Below are 23,738 nucleotides of genomic sequence, written 5' to 3' on the forward strand. Positions count from 1 at the left end.
CATTACTTTTCGACACCATGCATTGAAGTATCAAAAATTTCTCAAAAAGCGTGGATATTAGTTTTCAATTTAGGAATTTTTTGACTTTTTTTGCGCGGAAATAAAAATTGTCGAAATGTTTTTCATGGTCCCTAATACCCTCCGAGACTCCAATTGGATAGGTGGAACAATCAAACTTGCCTTTAAACGACCAATTTACCACTTTTCAACATATACCGATTTCATTAATTCAAGCCTACCACGAACCATTTATGACATAAAATAATGACTATACATTGTTCCAAACGACATTATATGACCCCAAGATGTATTCCCTAGATTTTCAAGACTTTTCGACACCGGGCCCCGAAGACTCCAAAAATACTCAAAAAACGTGGATATTAGTCTTCAATTTTTGAATTTTTTTATCTTTTTTTCGCCGGGAAATATAAATTGCCGAATTATTTACCATGGCCCATAATACCCCTCGGGACTCCAATAGCGTGGGCAGAACCATCCAATTTGCCTTTAAACGAACACTTTAACAGTTTTCAACTTACATCGATTTCATTAATTCAAATCTACCACGAACCATTTATGACAACAAATAATGATCATATATGGTTCCAAATGACATTATATGACCCCGAGATGTATTATCTAGAATTTCAAGACTTTTTCGACACCGGGGCCCGTAGACTCCAAAAATCTCAAATAGCGTGGATTTAGTCTTCAATTTTTGATTTTTTATTACTTTTTTCGCCAGAAAATAAAAATTGCCGAAATGTTTACCATGGTTCCTAATAATCTCCGGGACTCCAATTGGGTGGGTGGAACCATCCAGTTTGCCTTTAAACGACCAATTTACAAGTTTTCAACTTATATTGATTTCATTAATTCAAGCCTATTACAAACCATTTATGACAACAAATAATGATCATATATGGTTCCAAACGACATTATATGACACCAAGATGTATGTCCTAGAATTTCAAGACTTTTCGACACCGGGCCCCGAAGATTCTAAAAATTCTCAAAAAGCGTGGATATTAGTTTTTCAATTTTTGAATTTTTTGACTTTTTTCGCCAAAAAATAAAAATTGCCGAAATGTTTACCATGGTCCCTAATACCCCCCAAGATTCCAATTGGGTGGGTGGAACCATCCAAATTGTCTTTAAACGAACAATTTACCAGTCTTCAACTTATATCGATTTCATTAATTCAAGCCTACCACGAACCATTTATGACAACAAATAATGATCATATATGGTTCCAAACGACATTATATGAGCCCGAGATGTATTCTCTAGAATTTCAAGACTTTTCGACACCGGGCCCCGAAAACTCCAAAAATTCTCAAAAAGCGTGGATATTAGTCTTCAATTTTTTTTTATTTGACATTTTTTTCGCCCAAAAATAAAAATTGCCGAAATATTTACCATGGTCCCTAATATCCTCCGGGATTCCAATAGGGTGGGTGGAACCATCCAATTTGCCTTTAAACGACCTATTTACCAGTTTACAAATTACACCGATTTCATTAATTGAAGCCTACCACGAACCATTTATGACAACAAATAATAATCATATATGGTTCCAAACGACATTATATGACCCCGAGATGTATTTTCTACAATTTAAAGATTTTTCGACACCGGGCCTTAAAGACTCCAAAATTTAAAGATTATTGACTTGAACCGAACCCGACTTGAAAATAACTCGACCTAATTATAATCTGCAAATTATTGACTTGAACCGAACCCGACTCAAACCCGAGAATGACCCGACCTGATTCTAACTCGCAAATTATTGGCTTGAACCGAACCCGACTCGAACTCGAGAATTACCCTAATTCGTTTTAACCTGTGAATACCTGAATTAAACCTGACCTATTGTTCACCCGACCCAAATGTAACCCAACCTAAACCCGACCCAAACCCGATAATAAGTATGACCTGACGTGAACCGACTCAAGCATGACCCAACCCAAACCTGAACCGCATAAGTTATGGAATTAATCTTAATTGACCCGACCCACTCTTACCCGACCCAAACCCAACCCGTTTACCCGAATTTACAGCTCTAATTATAGCCTTTAATTTTGCCAATTTTTGACTTTTTTTTACCCGAAAACAAAAATTTCCGAGAAGCTACCTATAGACCCTAATACCCTCTAGGAGTCTAATTGGGTGGGTGGAACATTCAATTTTCCTTTAAGCATCCAATTTACTCATTTCTAGACACACCTCTTGTATTGGCTATAAGCTTTCACGGGACCTTTATGTACCCGAATTATGGTTGTATATGGGTCCAAACAACATCATACGACCCCAAGATGCATCTCACACAATTCCGTGAATTTCTGACATCGAGTCCCGACACATTCTAAACTGCTCCGATTTCTGGTATTATAGCCTTCAAATTTGGCTTTCGTACTCCATTTTTTCACTCGGCAAGATTATGAATCCAAGTACTTTGATGGGTTCCCAAATTAAAGGACCTTGATTGGAAGTCATGGGTAATGCCCAGAACCATCTCATTCATCCTTAATCATCATGTCTTAAGGCAATGACGACATGCCCTTAAACGACAAAACTAGTTGTTTTGTATGCATTGTCCTTGGGTGCACATGTCTTGTGCACATGCCACACTCCCCTTGCACCATCCCACACCCCAACACTTTGGCATTGTTACTTGTCTCAATTCACTACTTAGCATTTTTTAGCATATAAGAAGCATCGTCGCTAACCTCATTTTCCAAAATATCGGTGTTTTTAGGGAAAAGGGTGGGGGGGGGGGGGAGAGACGAATCAAAGCGACATAGGGCTGAATCTCAATGAATCGTTGCAGTAAGGCCACTCTGCCACTTAAAATACTACGTCGCGAATTTAATTCGTTTGCAAAGAATTGAACCCGCTGCTCGGTAGGAATTGTATTTCAAGGCGGCTCTCACGACGCATACATTGCGCGAGCTTAGCCTACGACACGTGCCCTTGGGGGGCGAAGCCCCTACTGTAGGACGACAATCAGGCGGCATGCGCATGCATCGCTTTTGGACCGGATTCTGACTTAGAGGCGTTAAGTCATAAGCACATGGTAGCTTCGCGCCACTAGCTTTCCAACCAAGCGCAATGACCAATTGTGTGAATCAACGCCATTGAATAGTCTTTCATCATGAAATAAATAAAAAATGGTCTAAATTCAATTTTCACAAAATTTAAATTTTATCTTCGTAGAAAATTTCTGGCTCGAGACAGGCATAACTTACAACCTACATGGTAGAATATCATATTGTGTCACAACTAGATTATAATGTTATTTGAAAAACGTGGCACATGAGGTTTTTTCACAATAGACACAACATAATAAAATAAAATTTATTTCTACAAAAATAGGCTCGACTACTTCATTAACATGTGAGTTTGCTCCTGCTTGACAGTGTATTTTTAAATTCCAATCATAAAATTTGGTAAAAGTAACAACCCCCAACAGTACACATACACACCACACATTTGCTCATAATTTCCTAAATTAAGATGTTTGGATCTATCAATTATCCAATTTTTTCAAACCAGATTCAAATTGAAATCAGATTAGATCAAATCAGATTGGATTAGCTCGGATATTTGATTGGGCCACCCTGTTAACTGTTTTAACATGGTGTGAAGGCCTTTTTTCCAATATATCATAAAGGATCATTGGAATTAAAAAGTTATTGTTGAGAATATCTAAGATGATTTCAAAACTCATAAGCAATAAATACATCAACAGAAATGATGTTGTCATTTTCTATAAATCAAGGCATGCTTTCCACTTACTACATTTCCACCGATATCCCCCCAATTTAAGCACAAATACACAAAAATAAAACCCACCAAAACATCCGTTACCCCAAAATTCAGTCAAAAGTTTGAGCGTTTCAACCGATTGATCATAATTCATGTTTCAATAACCAAAAATGTAGTGATTTCTTGTACTACTAATACACCTATATTATTACTTCAGTGGATTACTTAGTCACATCCCAAATTATCCTCATCTACCCTTTAATTCTCCTAATTAAATATTTAGCTTTGTTTCATACATTTTGATTGTAACAAAAAAAAAAACATTAAAAATGATGTACACAAAATCAGAATCTGATATTACTAGCCTAGCAACATCATCACCAATATCATCACCTAAGCCACCTAGGCCGGTTTACTACGTTCAAAGTCCCTCACGTGATTCACAAGAGGAGGACAAGTCATCGACAACGGCCTCAGCCACCGCGACACAGGCGGCTAACACCCCCGTGGGGTACCGGAGCCCATCGGATGCATTGTCATTGCTTTCTATATTTAGTCGTCAGTCAAGGTCACCTGCCACGAGTCGTGTGAGTGGGATACAAGGGCACCGGCGGAAGAGGAGGGAGAGGGAGAGGGATAGGGTACGGTTGCTTTCGGGACGTCGACACGAGGCGGAGGTGAAGGGGGAGTTGTATGTGAATTGGTGGAGGGATGAAGAGGGGGAAGAGTTGTCTAGGAGTTGTAAGGTTTTTATGTGGATGTTGTTTTTAGGGTTGCTTTTTATGGTGGGGTGTTTTATTGTTTGGGGTGCAAGCAGGCCTTTTAGTGCACAAGTTTTTCTCAAGGTAAATTGTTTTATTCATGCATGTATTCATTAATTTAGTTTTTTTTTAATAAACATGCATGCACTTAAACCATAAGAATCATGCACCTCGGTAATTAAATATGCTGCACTTAAATTATTTTGAATAGTCATGGTTCTAGAGATATATCTTGAAATGTTAGATCTATCTTACGAAGAAGAAGTCAAAAATTCAAAACTATTTGTTTTAATTTGAAAGAATTGAGTTTAATCAAAATTCATTTTTATGAATTTTGATAATGGATCTCTCATTTATTTCTTATTTTTGCATACTCCGTGTGAATTTATAAGTAACGTGTCGATATAGACAAGTTAATTATATTGCATGAAGCAAAAAATCATGAACCTTCCCAACATATGTTACATGATTCAAGGTTATCACGTCATTGAAATTGTATAGTATTTGTGAATGTTGTTTTTGGTAAAAAGGCAAGTTTAGTATGGAGTATAATTTTTCTCTTTCTTTTTCGAGGATTTGTATGAAACAAAAGATCAAAGTACTTATTTTTTTAGCTAAATAGAAAAAAGAAGGATGACTAGACTCTAGAGTGACATGGAAAATAAAGTATGTATTTTGGCTTATATGTTATTAAATTAACTCCTATAAATCATCCACCTTTTTATTACATAATATATATATATATATATATATATATATATATATATATAGAGAGAGAGAGAGAGAGAGAGAGAGAGAGAGAGAGAGAGAGAGAGTGGGTGAGAAAACTCACCTGAAATTAATACGATAATGCCAAAAGATTAAATTTCCTCCACTAAACCACTAGCTACTTCTTCCTAATCCTACTGGATACGGAAAAATTCTTGCTTGGTACGTAAATTTGAGTGATTTGAGTGACAAACTTGCGTGCTTTAATTTAGTAACAAACAAGTTTATGGGATTAATTAACTTTCTAATAAGGCTAATAACTTTCATACCGTCATTATTAAAAGATAGTACGAGTAATTGAAATAAGGCTAATTAATAATCTAAGCTAAAATACACTTAGTATGGGGTAGTCTTTTAGGGGCGACCTTAAAAGAAAAATGAGGCAAACTTTAAGAGACGGAGAGAATAGTATGAACGAATTATTCCTTTGACATAATATACTGCTTTGATAGTTGTTACCTTAATTTTTCTAATACCTGTGAAAAACTATGTAGGATGTGACTGTACATAATTTCTATTTTGGGGAAGGATCAGATTTTACAGGAGTACCAAGCAAGATATTGACAATAAATTGTTCGTTGAGAATGAGAGTGCATAATCCTGCTACGTTTTTTGGCATTCATGTTAGCTGCTCAACTATCAACCTTCGTTATTATGATCTCACTATTGCTTCCGGTCAGGTAAGATTGCTCTGCTTAGTTAATTGATTCTTGGTTTTGCGAGTAATTAGATTGGATACGAGTCAGTTTTGTCATTGTGCGTATGTATATACAACTTAAGTGACTTAATTTGTGGTGTATGTTTAGTTGGATCCATACTATCAACCTAAACAAAGCTGGCGGACAGTGCATGTAAATGTCGAAGGAAGGAAGGTTCCGTTGTATGGGGCTGGTGCTGGTTTTGTGGTCTCCGATAAGGCTGAAGGTGTTCCATTGATATTGGACTTTGACATCAGGTCGAAAGGAGAGGTGGTGGGCAAGTTGGTGAAGACGAAGCATCAACGACATGTTAGGTGTTCTTTGAACATCAGCTCTCAAAACACCCGGATTGTTAGACTTGCAGAACATGCTTGTATAGAGCGATGAACTTGAGAGAAGAGCATACTAAGTTTATAATCAAATGAATTTCAATGTAAATGATGATGCCTTGAACTATATGAATATTTTGATTTCGTTGTTTCAAAAGATGTAAATCCCTTGCCTTTTTATGGTGACACCTTAATTGCATTCACCAGTAACACTTAACAAAGAATGTGAGAGTCGACACAGGCTTAGCTTGTGGCACGGGCTGAGGTTTGGATTGAGCAGCTTATCACAAAGCCTGAAAATTGGTCATGGCACAAGGATCAAACCCGGCACAGCCATTGCCATAATAACTTACAACTAACAAGAGTTCCACCTTCAATCAAGTATAAACTTAGATTGACGTCAGTAGAAATAATTTATCTAAATTCAATCACTAGTTGATTCAAAATTTACATTATGTAACAATAGTGTAAAAACGAACATGATAACAGCTTCTATGAGACAGTTGATACAGATTTACTGAATTGAATTCAATAGATCAACTGCAGAGTCAAATTATTTAGATGATCTTCTCAACCAACGGTTTCTATTGTTGCTCACATTTAGACAAGCGAGCAATGGGGCCTCCAAAGTGTGACCAGCAAACACCACTACTTCTGCCATATAAAGCTGTCATAACCAATGCCTTTGAAGGCTGAAGAAGGTGGATGGTCCATAGCAAAATGGATTGCCGAACTATTCAGAACAATTTTGGCTTATAATGAGAAATTGCTCTCTATGATGCTGGTGAAGGGCTCTCCAGCTTTTCAATAGCACAGCCCTCTGGGAGAACTGTACTCCCTATCCTATTAGGAGGCCAATATCGGAAGACTGATCTTCCAATAATGTTCTTGGCAGGAAGTGGACCCCTGACCAAATCCAGCAACATGTAATCAGCAATATTACAGACGAATTGCAGCGATGAAATTCATAGTTGACAATACAGTATCATACACCAGAGTTGTAGGAGAAAATTACCAGACATGAGAATCATAGCTGTTATTGCGGTTGTCACCCATCACAAAAACAGAGTTCTCTGGCACACGCTGCACATATCGAATATAACCAAACACAGACAGAGAATCAGTATGCACTCTTTAGAAGGCAAAAATTGTCAAGCATATTGAAAGAAGACCTACTATTGGGGTCATGTTGTACTTGGGAGATTCGTATATGTATCCTTCATCCTTTACAACACCATTTACAATTAACTTTCCATCCTTCACCTGCAGTCAACAATTTTAAAACGAGAAACAGATAACAGAACTTAATATTGTTTGCAGACATGCTTTCTTGCACATAATCAACATGGAGGGCAACATTGAATTCAGGATAAACACACACATACACACACACACACACAGAGTCTCCTTTCACAGCTATGATATTGATTTAAAAAATGTAATAAATTTGATTCCCATCTAACTCGACCCCCTGTCCACTCCTGAAGGAATGTCTAGTAAATTTGATTCTCATCTACCTCGATCCCCTCCCCACTCCTGAAGGCAGGAAAGAACATGTTGGAAGAATGGCTAAAATACATGCTCATATAAATACTAGTTCTCTCTGGCCATAGATTGATTACCAGGTATAAGCAATTTGTTCTTTTTCAAGTCATATACAGTATATATTTTTTAGGACAACTTTTCACCTTTATACGCGCACTAATACCGAGCTAAAGACTGACCCATACCTCAACAGTATCACCAGCCTTAGCAACCACTCTTTTGATGAAAACATCATCATCAGTATAGCCAACATCTTGAAGAACTGGTGGGCTTTTGAAAATTACAATGTCATTGGGACAAGGCTTCCGAAAATAGTATGACACCTGAAAATCTCTAAAACAAACATAAATTATGCTATGGATAATGAGGAAGCCTGGAACGTAAAATTCAAAAGCTAGCAGCACAAGTAAAATATAAGACGTTTACAGACTCATAGCCTGACCAAATAAAACTATAAAAGAGTTCATGACAAACATACTATAGATAAGTGGAGACAAAAAACCGTTTATCCAACATGATTAGGTTGACAGAGTAACTAAAATGCCGCATTGAACTGATACATGTATTCTTTTATCTGAAAGATATGACTCCAACAGGAACCATTTTCTTAAGCTTGATTCATCGTCCCTCACACGAAACTCCTTTCTTATTATATTTATAAGCTAACATGGAGAATTAACACTGTACAATACTACAATTACAAACTACACACATATCATAGTCAGTAGTCATCTATGAGACCTACACTCTAGTTTTGTATTAAATTCTTCGGTGACCATGGTGAGGTACTGGGTTTAAGCTCACTTAACGCTTAAGGCAATAAAGAGGAAAATTAATCAGACGCAAATAAGCAACCCTGAAGAATAAGTGAAAAGTAGGCCTGTACAAAACTATCCGAGAATCCAAAAATCCGATCCGCAACTGATCCGAATTTTAGAATATCCGATTCGAGTTTTCATTTCGGATCAGATATCCGATCCGAAAAATCGGATGTCAGATACAATTTCGGATATTGATTTTTAAATTTTCGGATATCCGATATCCGAAAAATATCGGATATTGGATATCCGAACCGATATCCGATAATTTAAAAGGTAAATATTGAAGCTAGATAATAGATATAGTATATTTTTTTTAAAAAAATAAATATTCTTAAAACAAATTAATAATCAGACAAGTAGACAACCTATTCACCTTACTCACTTTCTCTCACTAAATTCCTAAAACCCCTAAATTCCTCCCTTTCTCTCTCTATGCTCAGCTGCTCAAGGCCTCAAGCTGCCACCCCACCCCACCGCTACGGCGCCACCTCAAACTCAGCCGCTCAAGATCTCCTTCAGTCCTTCACTCGCCCAGATCTCCTACTAATCGTATTTGCTCGGCTAATCTCCGCCTCTCCCGTATGTATTTCGAATTCATTGTTTTGATGTTTTTGGTGGTTTTCTTGTCAATTTTATTGTAATATTTGTTGTAAATTTCGTTTTGTTATCTAAATTTTGTTCTATTTGTTGGGAATTTCGGTTGTTTGTTAGATTTTCGATCTACTAGTATTTGTTTGGAATTTCGATTTTTTATCTGATTTTTTCTATCTATTTGTGTTAATTTTTGATCAAATTATTGTTTCTAGTTTTCTGCTAGTTTATTTGTCATCTAGTTTTCTATCTATTTGTGTTAATTTCGTTGAATTTTTATTGTTTATTTTCTGAATTTCGTGCTTATTTTTAGTTTCTTAATTTCCTAATTTCGTGCTTCTTTATTAATTTTTGATCAAATTCTTATTTTTATTCTTCTCAACATAATTATGTTAGTTTAAGTTCTCTGTTGGAGAATTCAGATTCTTATTTTGTAATTGTATGTGAATAATTGTAGGTTAATGGATGAAACCTTTGATATGACGAGTGAGAGTGTCGCTCCTTTGAATGAGGAAGGTGCACAAATTCCAGAAAATCAAACTCCACAATCTGAACCAGAAGTTCCAGAAGTTCCTAATCCAAATAAAAGACCAAACGAAGAAGTTGCTCCAAGTAAAGGTACAAAAATTGATCTTGGCTTTGGGAACATTTTGAGAAGATCAATAAAAATAGGGTTGAAAGATCAATATGCTTGTATTGTAAAATTGATGTTTCTGGTAGCTCTAGACTTGGCACTTCTGCTATGAAAAATCACCTTAACATTTGTAAAGCATACCCCCCTAACATTGATAAGTCACAAAGACGTCTTTCTTTACAAAGTGAACAAACTACCACATCTGATAGTGTTGGTGAAAATGTGGTGGGGGAAAAGAAAGGGATGTTAGAGTTGTGGAAGTTTAAGCAAGATGATGGTTGTAAAGCTTTTGCAAGAATGATAATAATGGATGAATTGCCATTTAGGTTTTCCGAGCGTGAGGTTTTTCGTTACTTTATGTTGGTTGTCCAACCAAACTTTCTCATTCCCTCTCGTATTACTGTGGCTAGGGATTGTTATCGTGTCTATGTAGATGAAAAGAAAATCTAAAAAAAAAATTTAGTAAGTGTTCTTCACGTATTTGTCTTGTCGAAATTTGAGTTATATGTGTTTAACAGCGCACTTCATTGATCATAATTGGAAATTACCTAAAAAAATTTTAACATTGGAAATTACATAAAAAAAATTTGAACTTTTGTCCAATTAGTGGTCACTCTGGAGAAGTTATTGGTAAAGAAGTTGAGAAACGATTGCTTGAGTGGGGCATTACCAGAGTCTTAACCGTAACAACAGACAATGCAAGCTTAAATATTTAAAAAGCAGGTTTCAAAGGTGGAAACATGGTACTGTTTTGATGGTAGGTTTGTGCATATGCGTTGTAAAGCTCATATTCTCAATCTTATTGTGAAGGAGGGTTTGAAAGAACTGGATAACTCAATAAAAAGAATTTGTAATGGTGTGAGGTTTGTAAGATCTTCTCCGGCAAGAATGCAAAAATTTTAAAACTGTGTAAATCAAGAGCAAATCGAGTCAAAACGTCAACTTTGTCTAGATGTTGATACTAGTGGAACACCACTTACTTGATGTTAGAGTATGCCTTGATTTATCGTAAAGCATTTGATTTGTTTGAAACTTGTGATGGTGGTAAATTTAGAACCGAGTTGTCAAAGACTTGTGGTGTTCCCGAAGTTGAAGATTGGGACCGTGTTGCTTTTTTGATACCTTTTCTTAAAATTTATTATGATGCCACTCTTAGACTTTCTAGTTCTTTGTTTGTTACCTCCAATAAGTACTTGCAAGAGCTTGTGACAATCAACAGAATGATTAAGAGAAGGTGTGATTCTCATGATCATAATGAGAAAATGATGGCTTATGGGATGAAGGCAAAGCATGATAAGTATTGGGAAAATATAGATAATATCAATTTGATGTTGTATATTGTTGTTGTGCTTGATGTTAGGCGTAAGTTGGATTATGTTAAGTGGGCAATTGATGATTAATATGATTCGGATAAAGCTAGGGAGTTGTATGGTAGGATTAAGGAGACTTTGACTTATTTATATGAGCATTATGCCACACTGAAAATCAGTCCACCACTTCTAAGTTAGATGATTTGTCTTCACAAGATTTGGAAAACTATGATGAGCATGATATGGCAGTTTATAAACTAGTGTTGTTCAAATGAAGAGTGATTTAAACAAGTACTTAGAAGATGAGAGAGAACCACATATCATTGGAAAGAGTTTTAATGCATTAGCGTGGTGGAAAAAACGTGAGGAAAGCTATCTCATAGTCTCTCCTATGGCTAGAGATGTATTAGCCATTCTCGTGTCCACCGCAGCTTCGGAATCTGCATTTAGCACCGGTGGTCGCGTGCTTGATTCATTTCGTAGTTCTCTCACACCAACAATGGTAGAAGCTTTAATTTGTGCACAAGATTGGTTGCGAATGACAAATGAACCACTTGTGGTGGAAGAGCGTATTGAAGATCTTGAGAAGATTGAAGAAGGTAATATATTTTTTCTTTATATGATTTCAAGTTGTGTTACTCGAACACGGCATTTTTGCCATCATACCCGGTCAATACGACCTGACACGGATCCGGGTATGAAATCCATTCCAGACTCACCATCTAGATCTCGGGTACGGCTATTCACAGTAGCCATCGAAGAAAAGAAGCTTCAAGAGAGAGAGCAGAGAAGGAAGAACGAAGAAAGCAACCATTAAAGAAAGATGAAGGGTTTTAAGTATTTCTTTACCTTTATTTTATTTTTTTTGAAGGAATAACTTTATTTAAAAAGGCTTTCTGATTTCCCAAGAAAGAGATGTACAATACATTAATTTAAAATAAAGGTTTTGGGTTTCCCAAGAATTGGTACAGAGAAAGGCTGTGGTACTCATTTTTTTTTAATAACAAATCTAATTTGGCCTCCCAAACAAGCTTTCATAAGATTTTTTTTTATTTTTTTAAAAGAAAGCTTTCATAAGATTTTATAATGTTTAATTTTAAATATTATATTATTTATCTTAGTTATTTAAAAGATACTGTATGAAAATTTATATTGAATAAATATTGACACAAAAGATTTTTGATATGTGCCAAATTAAAAATAAATAAAAACGTTTTTCTTATTGATGTTTTTTTCTTAAAGAATTTATTGTCGTATCCGTACCCGAGTCCAAAGTTAAGACGGTGTCCCCGTGTCCTAAATTTTTGAAAATGACGTATCGGACACTCGGGATCTATACCAGTGTCGGATACCCGTACCCGTGTCAATGTAACATAGATTTCAAGTATAATTTTTTTTTTTTTAGCCTTGAGTTAAATGATAACTATTAACTTTTTTTTTTGGTATAGAACTGTCCACTTTAGTTGAGCCAGGTTTCGGTTGTTGATGACTACATTTGAGGCATTCATTTGAGGAGTAATATTGCTACTTTTTTTTTTCCTACTGTTTTTATTATTTAGTAAAATGTAATATTGAGACTTTAGTAAACTTTGTAATATTGAGACTTCATTAAGCTTTGTATTTTTAATTTGAGGAGTTGGATTTGTAATGCACTAAGACTAATGCTAGTATGCTACTGCTTCGTATTTGAGGAGTTGTATGTTATTTAATGGTTTTTTTTATTAATTTAATTTGCAAAAAAGACTACTACAATTATTGTACTGGTTTTTCAAAAAAAAAAATAGTATAGGAATAACAGGTACAGGATTACAGGAACACAACCATAATTAATTTTGAGTTTTCAATAACATTGGATAATGGATATCCGAAATATCCGATCCGAATGATTTCGAATATTGGATATCCGAAATTTTCGGATCGGATTTGGATTTCAATTTCTGACATCCGATGAATCGGATATCCGATCCGAAATCACATTTAGGATCGGATATCCGATCCGTGAACAAGCCTAGTGAAAAGGTATGGAGGATCAGTATTAAAATATAATTACTTATTCTTAAAGACATAACGTAGTATATTAAATTCTCCACTCCACCTAGCAACCAACCTCACATCCTTCCCCTCTCCTTCACCTAATGTCATCCACCCTTGCCAAAAAAAAAAATCTCTCTTTTTCCATGAGGCCTATCAGACCTTCACCTGATCCCATACTAGTCTGCTGATCCAGCAGTGCCAGTAGCCAAGCAAGATCATTCAGAACTTCTTTCAGTCCCTCTCTACCAACCTCCCTTTTCCTTCCCCAATCTCTGTAGCAAGCTAAGTCAGGTTAGCAGGTGGTGATCTAACGGGATACATATACACTTGATTACTTAACCAAAATATACGACGATCTTGGTCCTATAGTCTATACTTCTATCCTTATTCCAACCCTGGACAAAATGGGGGCCGGTCACCTCAAGAGGTTCTACCATTACCATAAGTTCCAAATCAAAACGCCAAAACATTCTCAAGGAAGGTTACAGATACCCAGCATGAAACATCAATAGTGGCATTAAGGCTTCTCTAAGGCCAAATGACCATAATACTAGGAAGTATCCAGCAAGCTTCCTTATCACTTAAGCTTTAACCTAATCCTGGTAGGAAAGAGGTAGTAGTAAAATATACGAGTAGTTTGGATGGCCATTGCACATAAACTTTCTTGATGATCACAATTTCCATTTGGGAAATTAGAAGAGTCGAAGAAACTCTGCAAAATCACCTGTTCTTATGCTTTCACATTTTATTTTTATAAACCAAATGGAAAGTCAATGGGCAAAAGTAAACAATCAAGGTAGAAGCTTCAGCTTATGGAAATCCCACTATGTCCTCACGTTCTTTTCTATTATAGTATAGTTTCACTAAATTCCAATCCCTTGATTTTAAACTTTTTACCTCTTGGTCATGCACAATTGCCAAAAAGTAAATTATATTTTGGATGGCTATGTGAACAAACACTTTTCTTGAAGATAACATTTTCCATTAGGGAAACTAGGAAACTTCAAGAAACTCTACAGAAACTTGTTTAGATGACCACCAAGTACTTCAGTCTGATGGATCATTAAACTCCAGAAAAGAAGTTCTCTTTTAGTACTCCGTAAAAAGAATTAGCTGTAATACCTTTTTGTATTATTTTCTAATGACACACAAAATAAATTGGTATTTCTAGTTAACATTAATGATTTTCAGCTTAAGTTTTCCACAATTCTACTTTTCCTAATTTTTTATAAAACTTGTATTCTCACAATCCCCTGTTCCTGTGATTACATTTCTCATTTCTGTTAACCAAATAACTATATAAGCTCAATGAGCATAAGTAATTAATCAAGGTAGGAGCTTCAGCTCTTTGGGAATCCCACATTGTTCCTCAAACAAAATTTACTAGGAAGTACTTCGTATATTCTTTTCCGTATATTCTTTTCCTAAGAAAGAGCAATTTCACTCAATTCTCATCTCTTGATGTCAAACTCTAACTTCATGGTCTTGCATAACAGCTTCAATGCAGTATTAGAAGTTCAAACAGCAAAGCTGAATTCACATTAACATCTCTTGACCCTTTAATTCTATCAGAACTAATTAGCAAAACCAAAATCCCCTTAACAAAGTTACAAACTCCTTCACAATACTCATCCCCACACAATCAAGCTAGAAAACAAACTAATATAATTCAGGGAAGCTCAAAAACAGTATAAACAATCAATAAAAACAACAAAAGCACCCAAATTCTAAGAACAATAAAACAAAATACAAACTTAAAGCCCAGAAAAATACAGTGAAAATCTCACCTTTTCAGCAACAAGTCGATCCCCAACATCAAATGTAGGATACATAGACAAAGAAGGAATATATCTGGGCTCAGCAATAAACGACCGAAAAGCAAGCGAAATTGCAAGAGCAGCAAAAACAGTTTTCGCATCATCAGAAGTAAAATTCAACCACTCAGGCAACAACCCAGAGGAATCCCCCTTCTTTCCGTCATCTCCGTCACCATCTCCGCCTCCATCACCGCCGTCTCCTCCGCCACTTTTGGGTGGTACAATTGTTTTGATGTCATCTTGGGACTCTTTAAGACTCCTGCAAATTAGACTGTTCAAGGGTTTTAGAGGGTTGGAGGAGAGAGAATTGGGGGTTTTGAGGAAGGAATTGAATTGGATTTTGTGGGATTGAAGGGATTTTGAGATTGGATGAAGATTGAAGATGATGAAATTAGGGTTTTTGGTGGATTTGGGGAATTTGTTTGAGGTGGGGTTTGAATAAGAGATGGATGAGATTGAAGGGAGAAGGTGTAGAGATGTCATCTTGATGAATCCACGATTTGTGAATTTCAGCGGGTATGACCATTATTACTCGTTACTTTTGGTTATGATAAAACTAAATCAAGCACGGTTTAATTTCTTACTCTAGGCTATGTTCTTTTCATCTTATTTTTAGTTCACTTCAACTCCAATAAGTTTAGTTTGGTTCTTATCTTAATATCCTTCTCTTATAAAATATTCAATTTTGTTTATTTCTTGTCTTAATATCTTTTCTCATAAAATATTCAGTTGAGTTTAGCTCTAATAAGTTCAGTATAGTTCAGTCAATCAGAACAACCCCTTGTTATCCAAATAAGAGCAACATTTGTTTTACAAGTATTTTCAAGAAATATTATTATCATTTTGAGTAGGTAAGTAGTGAAACATTTATAAAATCACTATTAACTTCGTGAATGACTAATGAGATGAGAATTTGAAGAGTTTCAATATAATGGAGATTTCAAAAATAAGAGTTTGTTCAATGAAGATTTCATATTCACAAAAGCTTCTTCAAAGGAGGAACATAACAAACCCCCCCCCCCCTTGGAGTTGACATGTCCTTTATTTCCCTTTTTCTAGGTTTTTGTTAAATTCGTCAATAAAGTTGTCAAAAGTGGTGTTAGACATGCCAATGGAGACGAAAGATATCGAAAATGGTGGTGTTGATGGAAGATGGGTGAGGATAAAGAAAATTAGGTGGACAAAAGTTAGATATCTAAGTTTGCTTTGGCTAAACGAATAATGAACATTTTGAGATTTTAAAAGAAAATGTTTAATGATTAGGAAATCAACACAAGTAACATAGTCACACATAGGTGGATATTTTTCCCCACCCCAAAATGTGTCTCCTAGACCCTATAATTTGTAGATGCAAATACATTTTCAGCATATCAATGTAGTTTATCTTTACAATTTTGAGAAGTGATGTACGACCATCTCGTGGATCAAATCCCATTAGAGACATTTCAGGATGGAGATTCTCTTACCTTTCCATCTCACTCTGAATAGTCTAACCTCCTAACCCATATTATATTGGATGGACTTGTTAGAAGTTTTGGCCCATTAATTAGAGCCTTTTCCTTACCTAAAAAAACAAAGTGAATGTACATTTTGACACTAATTTTTAAAGATAAACTAATTTGTGGTCCAAGCGATGCTCTAGATTAAAAATTGAAAAAATGTATGTGGTAGAAAGAGAGACTTAGTATACTATTATGTTGTATCCTTTACAATTTTACTCCTTTTTTTTTTTCCTAATTAAGTGCATCACTTGAGTTTTCACACTACTTGTCGTGTCTCAAATTTGACCATTAATATCTTAATTAGATATTAGTAAAAATTATATTATGAAAGTAGACATTGTAACGAACTTAACTATATATTTATAGATCACTTTTTTAATTTTATAGCGATAAAAAAATTAAGTCAAAGGTAACATATGAATAGTGCAAATTCTTAAGTAATGCATTAAAAAAAAGGACGATAATGGTAATAAAAGTTGAAAATTTCAAAGGATGTAAAGGTTAAATATGATCCAAATATATATGTGTGGTCATGTCATTATTCATATGATGCCATGTCATAAATCTCATTATGACATAAGAGTGATGCAAGTTATCAATATGTTATCCCTTTGATTTTTAATAATATTATAGATTATAGATTTTGAATACGAGTAGGTTGTTGTATTGAGTAGTTAGAGTAAATTGACAGCCAATTATAGACAAGTTTTCTTCTTCATCATAAGTTCATGACACGCGCGATGTATTTAATTTTCACAATTAATAGATTTTAATTGATTCAATAGAATTTAATTTTATTAGTTGGGGGTTTGATAGATTTTCAAGATATTAAAATCTTAAAACTAACTCCTTTAAGAAAAATGATATACATAGCCCTTAAGGCTACATATAAGCATTAGATACACGCTAGAAAATCATATAAATTTAGGAAATTATAAAAATATAAACACTAATTACACTGATTTATACATGTTTTTGTCATGAATTTTTAATTTTATACAATTTTCAAGAGTTCTCTACCAAGTGTTGCCTTGTTTTTATGCTAGTTTGTTGTTAGACCTTATAGATATTGTGTCTTACTTGCATATTAGCTCCCCTCCAAATCAACTTGATGCACTAAGAACTCGTGGTTCGGACCCGCTTGTGCCTGCCTTGAAGTATCGGTCGTCACAAGCCCCATCCACCCGCACTCCGTCGCCCAAATAGACGAGAGTGCCCCTGTGATTAGAGCTGTCAATTCGGGTAAACAGGTCGGGTTTTGGTCGAGTAAGAGTGGGTCGAGTCAACTCGGGTCGGTTCAATTCAGATTAATTCCATAACCTATGCGGGACGGGTTTGGGTTTGGTCATGCTTGAGTCGGGTCATACTTCTTATCAGGTTTGGGTCGGGTTAAGGTCAGGTTAATAATCGGTCGAGTTACATTCGGGTCGGGTGAACAATAGGTCGGGTTTAATTCGAGTTTTCACGGGTTAAAACGGGATAAGATAATTCTCGGGATTGGGTCAGATTCGGTTTAAGTAAAAAATTTGCGAGTTAGATACAGGTCGGGTCATTCTCAGGTTTGAGTCGGGTTCAGTTCAAGTTAATAATTTGCGGTTATAATCAGGTCGGGTCATTCAATTCTCGGGTTCAAGTCGGGTTCGGTTCAAGTCAATAATTTACGGGTTATAATCAGATTGGGTCATTTTCAAGTCGGGTCATTCTCGAATTCAAGTTGGGTTATGTTCAAGTCAATAATTTGCAGCTTACAATCAGGTCGGGTCATTTCCATGTCAGGTCATATTCGGTTCAACTAACTATAAATAGATAATTTTCATTTTTATCAAGCTAATTATTTCCTTTGACTATAATATATATGACAATATACTGGAGAACTATAGTCTATAATTTAGGAAGATAATTATCTCCTTTGACCATACAACAAATATATACTATATTTAACTCTTAAATTTAAGGATGATGCTCCTTTCTTTTGCTGGCCTGGACAGACTTGGTCTCCCTAGACGAAATACTTTGATCAACAATAATAAGTTGGTCTATATTGCATTTAAGGTGATTTGAAATTGGTTCAAGAATAATTTGGTTTGAATTTAGGTCGGGTCAATAACAAGTCGTGTTAATTTCGAGTCGAGTTAGTAACAGATCGGGTTGAATTTTTGGGTCGGGTAAGAAATAGGCCTGGTAAAATTCGGGTCATGCCAATAACAAGTCGGGTTGATTTCGGGTTGGGTTTGTAACAGGTTAAATTTGGGTCGGTTTAGGAACGGGTCGGGTTGAATTCAGGTTAGGTTAGTAACAAGTCGGGTTAAATTTGGGTTTTGACGAGTTAAAACAGTTTAAAGTCAATTTTGGTGCAAGTTAATTAAATTGGCCGTTGTAAACCGGTAAATCCTTGCAAGTTGTAAACCGGTAAATTGGTCGTTTAAACGTAAATTGCATGGTTCCACCCACCCAATTGGACTCCCGGAGGGTATTAGGGAACATGATCAACATTTCGACAATTTTTCTTCCAGGTGAAAAAATTCAAAAATTGAAGGCTTATATCCACTCTTTTTCAGAAAATTTTGGAGGTTTCGAGGCCCGGTGTCGAAAAACCTTGAGATTTTAGAGAATATATCTCGGGGGTAATATAATGACGTTTGGAACCATACATGATCATTATATGTTGTCATAAATGTTCGTGGTAGGTTTGAGTTAATGAAATTGGAGCAAGTTATAAACCGGTAAATTGGTCGTTTTAAGGCAAATTGGATGGTTCCACCCACCCAATTGGAATCCCGAAAGGTATTAGGGACCATGGTAAACATTTCGGTAATTTTTATTTTTGGACGAAAAAAAGTTAAAAAGTTCCAAAATTGAAGTCTAGTATCCACGCTTTTTGAGAAATTTCGAAAGTTTCGGGGCTCGGTGTTGAAAAGTTTTGAAATTTTAGGGAATATATTTCCGGGTCATATAATGTCGTTTGGAACCATACATGATGATCATTATTTGTTGTCATAAATGTTCATTGTAGACTTGAGTTAATGAAATTGGTGCAAGTTGAAAACCGGTAACTCGGTTGTTTAAAGGCAAATTGGATGGTTGAACCTAGCCAGGTGGACTCCTGGAGGATATTAGGGACCATGGTAAACCTTTTAGCAATTTTTATTTTCTGGCAAAAACAAGTCAAAAAATTCCAAAATTGAAGACTAATATCCACGTTTTTTGAGAAATTTTGGATGTTTCGGAGCGCGGTGTTGAAAAGTCTTGAAATTTTAGGGAATCCATCTATGGGTCATATAATGTCATTTGGAACCATATATGATCATTATTTGTGGTCATAAGTGTTCGTGGTAGGCTTGAGTTAATGAAATCAGTGCAAGTTCTAAACCGGTAAATTGGTCATTTAATGGCAAATTGGATAGTTCAACCCACCCAATTGGACACCCGGAGGATATTAGGGACCATGGTAAACATTTCGGCAATTTTTATTTCCGGGCGAAAAAAGTCTAAAAATTCAAAAATTGAAGGCTAATATTCACGATTTTTGAGAAATTTTGGAGGTTTTGGGGCCCGGTGTCGAAAAGCCTTAAGATTTTAGGAGATACATCTTGGGGTCATATAATGTCGTTTGTAACCAAATATGAATATTATATGTTGTCTTAAGTGTTCGTGGTAGGCTTGAGTTGATGAAATCGGTGCAAGTTGTAAACTGGTAAATTGGCCGTTTTAAGATGAATTGGATTGCTCCACCCACCCAGTTGGACTCCCAAAGGGTATAAGGGACCAAGGTTAATATTTCGACAATTTTTATTTCCGCGCAAAAAAAGTCTAAAAATTCAAAATTTGAAGGGTAATATCCACGATTTTTGAGAAATTTCGAACGTTTTGGAGCACGGTGTCGAAAAGACTTGAGATATTAGGAGATACATCTTGGGGTCATGTAATTTAGTTTGGAGCAATATGTGATCATTATATGTTGTCGTAAATGTTGGTGGTAGGCTTGACCATATGAAATCAGTGCAAGTTGTAAATCAGTAAATTGGCCAAAAGACAAATTGGATGGTTTAACCCACCTAATTAGAATCCCGGATAATATTAGGGACCATTGTAAACCTTTTGGCAATTTTTATTTTTGGGCAAAAAAAAGTCAAAAAGTTCCAAAATTGAAGACTAAAATCCACATTTTTTGAGAAATTTTGGATGTTTCGGAGCGCGGTGTTGAAAAGTCTTGAAATTTGAGGGAATACATTTATGTGTCATATAATGTCATTTGGAACCATATATGATCATTATTTGTGGTCATAAGTGTTCGTTGTAGGCTTAAATTAATGAAATCGGTGCAAGTTCTAAACCAGTAAATTGGTCATTAAAAGGCAAATTGGATAGTTCAACCCACTCAATTAGACTCACGGAAGGTATTAGGGACCACGGTAAACATTTCGGCAATTTTTATTTTCGGGCGAAAAAAAGTCTAAAACTTCAAAAATTGAAGGCTAATATCCACGATTTTTGAGAAATTTTGGAGGTTTTGGGGCCCAGTGTCAAAAAACCTTGAGATTTTAGGAGATACATCTCGGGGTCATATAATGCCGTTTTGTAACCAAATATGATTATTATATGTTCTCTTAAATGTTCGTGGTAGGCTTAAGTTAATGAAATCGGTGCAAGCTGTAAACAGGTATATTGGCCGTTTTATGACGAATTGGATTGCTCCACACACCCAATTGGACTTCAGGAGGGTATTAGGGACCATGGTAAACATTTCGGCAAATTTTTTTTATGGGCGAAAAAAAGTCAAAAATTTCCAAAATTGAAGACTAATATTCACGCTTTTTGAGAAATTTCGAACGTTTTGGAACCCGATGTCGAAAAGACTTGAGATATTAGGAGATACATCTCGGGGTAATTTAATGTTGTTTGGATCCACATGTGATCATTATTTGTTGTCATAAATGTTGGTGGTAGGCCTGACCTAATGAAATCAGTGCAAGTTGTAAATCGGTAAATTAGTCATTAAAAGGCAAATTGGATGGTTCAACCCACCTAATTAGACTCTCGGAGAATATTAGGGACCATTGTAAACCTTTTGGCAATTTTTATTTTCGGGGCAAAAAAAGTCAAAAAGTCAAAAAATTCCAAAATTGAAGACTAATATCCACGTTTTTTGAGAAATTTTGGATGTTTCGGAGCGCGGTGTTGAAAAGTCTTTAAATTTGAGGGAATACATTTATGGGTCATATACTGTCATTTGGAACCTTATATGATCATTATTTGTGGTCATAGGTGTTCGTGGTAGGCTTGAGTTAATGAAATCGGTGCAAGTTCTAAACCAGTAAATTGGTCATTAAAAGGCAAATTGGATAGTTCAACCCACCCAATTAGACTCCCGGAGGGTATTAGGGACCATGGTAAACATTTTGGCAATTTTTATTTTCGTGCGAAAAAAGTCTAAAATTCAAAAATTAAAGGCTAATATCCACGATTTTTGAGAAATTTTGGAGGTTTTGGAACTCGGTGTCGAAAAGTCTTGAGATTTTAGGATATATATCTCGGGGTCATATAATGTCGTTTGTGACCAAATATGATTATTATTTGTTGTCTTAAATGTTCGTGGTAGGCTTGAGTTAATGAAATCGGTGCAAGTTATAAACCGGTAAATTGGCCGTTTTATGACAAATTGGATTGCTCCACACACCCAATTGGACTCCCGGAGGGTATTAGGGGTCATGGTAAACATTTCGATAGTTTTTTATTTTTGGGCGAAAAAAGTCAAAAATTTCCAAAAATGAAGCCTAATATTAACACTTTTTGAGAAATTTCGAACGTTTCGGGGAACGGTGTCGAAAAGACTTGAGATATTAGGAGATACATCTCGGGGTCATATAATGTTGTTTGGAACCATATATGATCATTATATGTTGTCTTAAATGTTCGTGGTAGGATTGAGTTAATGAAATCAATACAAGTTGTAAATCGGTAAATTGTCCGTTTAAAAGCAAATTGGATGGTTCCACCCCCCAATTGGACTCCCCGAAGGTATTAAGAACCATGGTAAACAATTCTAAAAATTTTATTTTTGGGCGAAAAAAAGTCAAAAAAATCTAAAATTAAAGACTAATATCCACACTTTTTGAGAAATTTTGGAGGTTTCGGGGCCTTATGTCGAAATGTCTTGAAATTCTAGGGGATATATCTCGGGGTTATATAATGTCGTATGGAACCATTTGTGATTATTATCTTTTTCATAATATTCGTGGTAGGCTGGAGTTAATGAAATCGGTGCAAGCTGTAAACCGGTAAATTAGCCGTTTGAAGGCAAATAGGATGGTTTCACCCCACCCAATTGGACTCCCGGAGGGTATTAGAGATCAAAGTAAACATTTCGGCAATTTTTATTTTCAGGCGAAAAAAAGTAAAAAAAAAAAAAAAAAATCCAAAATAGAAGGCTTTTAAATTTTAGGGGATACATCTAGGGTTCATATAACTCCGTTTGGAACCATATATGATCATTATATGATGTCATAAATGTTTGTGGTAAGCTTGAGTTAATGAAATTGTCGCAAGTTGTAAACTGGTAAATTAGTCGTTTAAAGGCAAATTGGATGGTTCCACCTTCCCAATTGAACTCCTAGAGGGTATTAGAGACTATGGTAAACATTTCGGCATTTTTTATTTACGAGGAAAAAAAGTCCAAAAAATTCAAAAATTGAAGGCCATTATCCACGCTTTTTGAGTATTTTTGGAGTATTCGGGGCTCGGTTTCGAAAAGTTTTGAAATTCTAGGGAATACATCTCGTGGTCATATAATGTTGTTTGGAATCATATATGATCATTATTTGTTGTCATAAATTCGTGGTAGGCTTGAATTAATGAAATCGGTGCAAGTTATAAACCGGAAAATTGTTCGTTTAAAGGCAAATTGGATGGTTCCATCCACCCAATTGGACTCCCGGAGGGTATTAGGGACCATGGTAAACATTTCGGCAATTTTTATATCCGGGCAAAAAAAAGTCAAAAATTCCAAAATTGAAGGCAATATCCACGCTTTTTGAGAAAATTTGATTGTTTTGTGGTCCGGTGTCAAAAGGCATTGAGATTTTAGGGGATACGTACATCTCGCATATAATGCCGTTTGGAACCATATATGATCATTATATGTTGTCATAAATGTTCGTGGT

At 35.6% G+C, this 23,738-nt stretch overlaps 2 protein-coding genes across 2 annotated transcripts; one reads left to right on the forward strand and one right to left on the reverse strand.

Annotated features, from left to right (window-relative positions):
* Nucleotides 1–4,097: 4,097 nt before the first annotated feature.
* Nucleotides 4,098–6,382, forward strand: LOC110691091. The gene is made up of 3 exons (XM_021868023.1): nt 4,098–4,613; nt 5,792–5,977; nt 6,104–6,382. The coding sequence occupies exons 1-3, from the start codon at nt 4,098–4,100 to the stop codon at nt 6,380–6,382; spliced, it is 981 nt and encodes a 326-aa protein (XP_021723715.1).
* A 242-nt stretch (nt 6,383–6,624) lies between these two features.
* Nucleotides 6,625–15,610, reverse strand: LOC110691012 (chloroplast processing peptidase-like). The gene is made up of 5 exons (XM_021867948.1): nt 15,047–15,610; nt 8,055–8,192; nt 7,501–7,587; nt 7,340–7,407; nt 6,625–7,230 (listed from the first exon to the last, which is right to left on the reverse strand). The coding sequence occupies exons 1-5, from the start codon at nt 15,557–15,559 to the stop codon at nt 7,098–7,100; spliced, it is 939 nt and encodes a 312-aa protein (XP_021723640.1). The 5' UTR covers nt 15,560–15,610; the 3' UTR covers nt 6,625–7,097.
* Between the last annotated feature and the right edge of the window lie 8,128 nt (nt 15,611–23,738).

Source organism: Chenopodium quinoa, unplaced genomic scaffold (genome assembly GCF_001683475.1).
Source record: "Chenopodium quinoa cultivar QQ74 unplaced genomic scaffold, ASM168347v1, whole genome shotgun sequence".
Classification (NCBI taxonomy): Eukaryota; Viridiplantae; Streptophyta; class Magnoliopsida; order Caryophyllales; family Amaranthaceae; genus Chenopodium; species Chenopodium quinoa.

Bases quoted from the DNA above. Each gene is read 5' to 3' on its own strand.
- LOC110691091 (XM_021868023.1), top strand. From the start codon at position 4,098: ATGATGTACACAAAATCAGAATCTGATATTACTAGCCTAGCAACATCA. The intron at 4,614-5,791 runs GTAAATTGTTTT...AAAACTATGTAG, and splicing joins GTGCACAAGTTTTTCTCAAG to GATGTGACTGTACATAATTT. The intron at 5,978-6,103 runs GTAAGATTGCTC...GTGTATGTTTAG, and splicing joins TCACTATTGCTTCCGGTCAG to TTGGATCCATACTATCAACC.
- LOC110691012 (XM_021867948.1), bottom strand. From the start codon at position 15,559: ATGACATCTCTACACCTTCTCCCTTCAATCTCATCCATCTCTTATTCA. The intron at 8,193-15,046 runs GTGAGATTTTCA...AGAGATTTTCAG, and splicing joins ATCGACTTGTTGCTGAAAAG to GTGTCATACTATTTTCGGAA. The intron at 7,588-8,054 runs GTATGGGTCAGT...TGTTGACTGCAG, and splicing joins AGGCTGGTGATACTGTTGAG to GTGAAGGATGGAAAGTTAAT.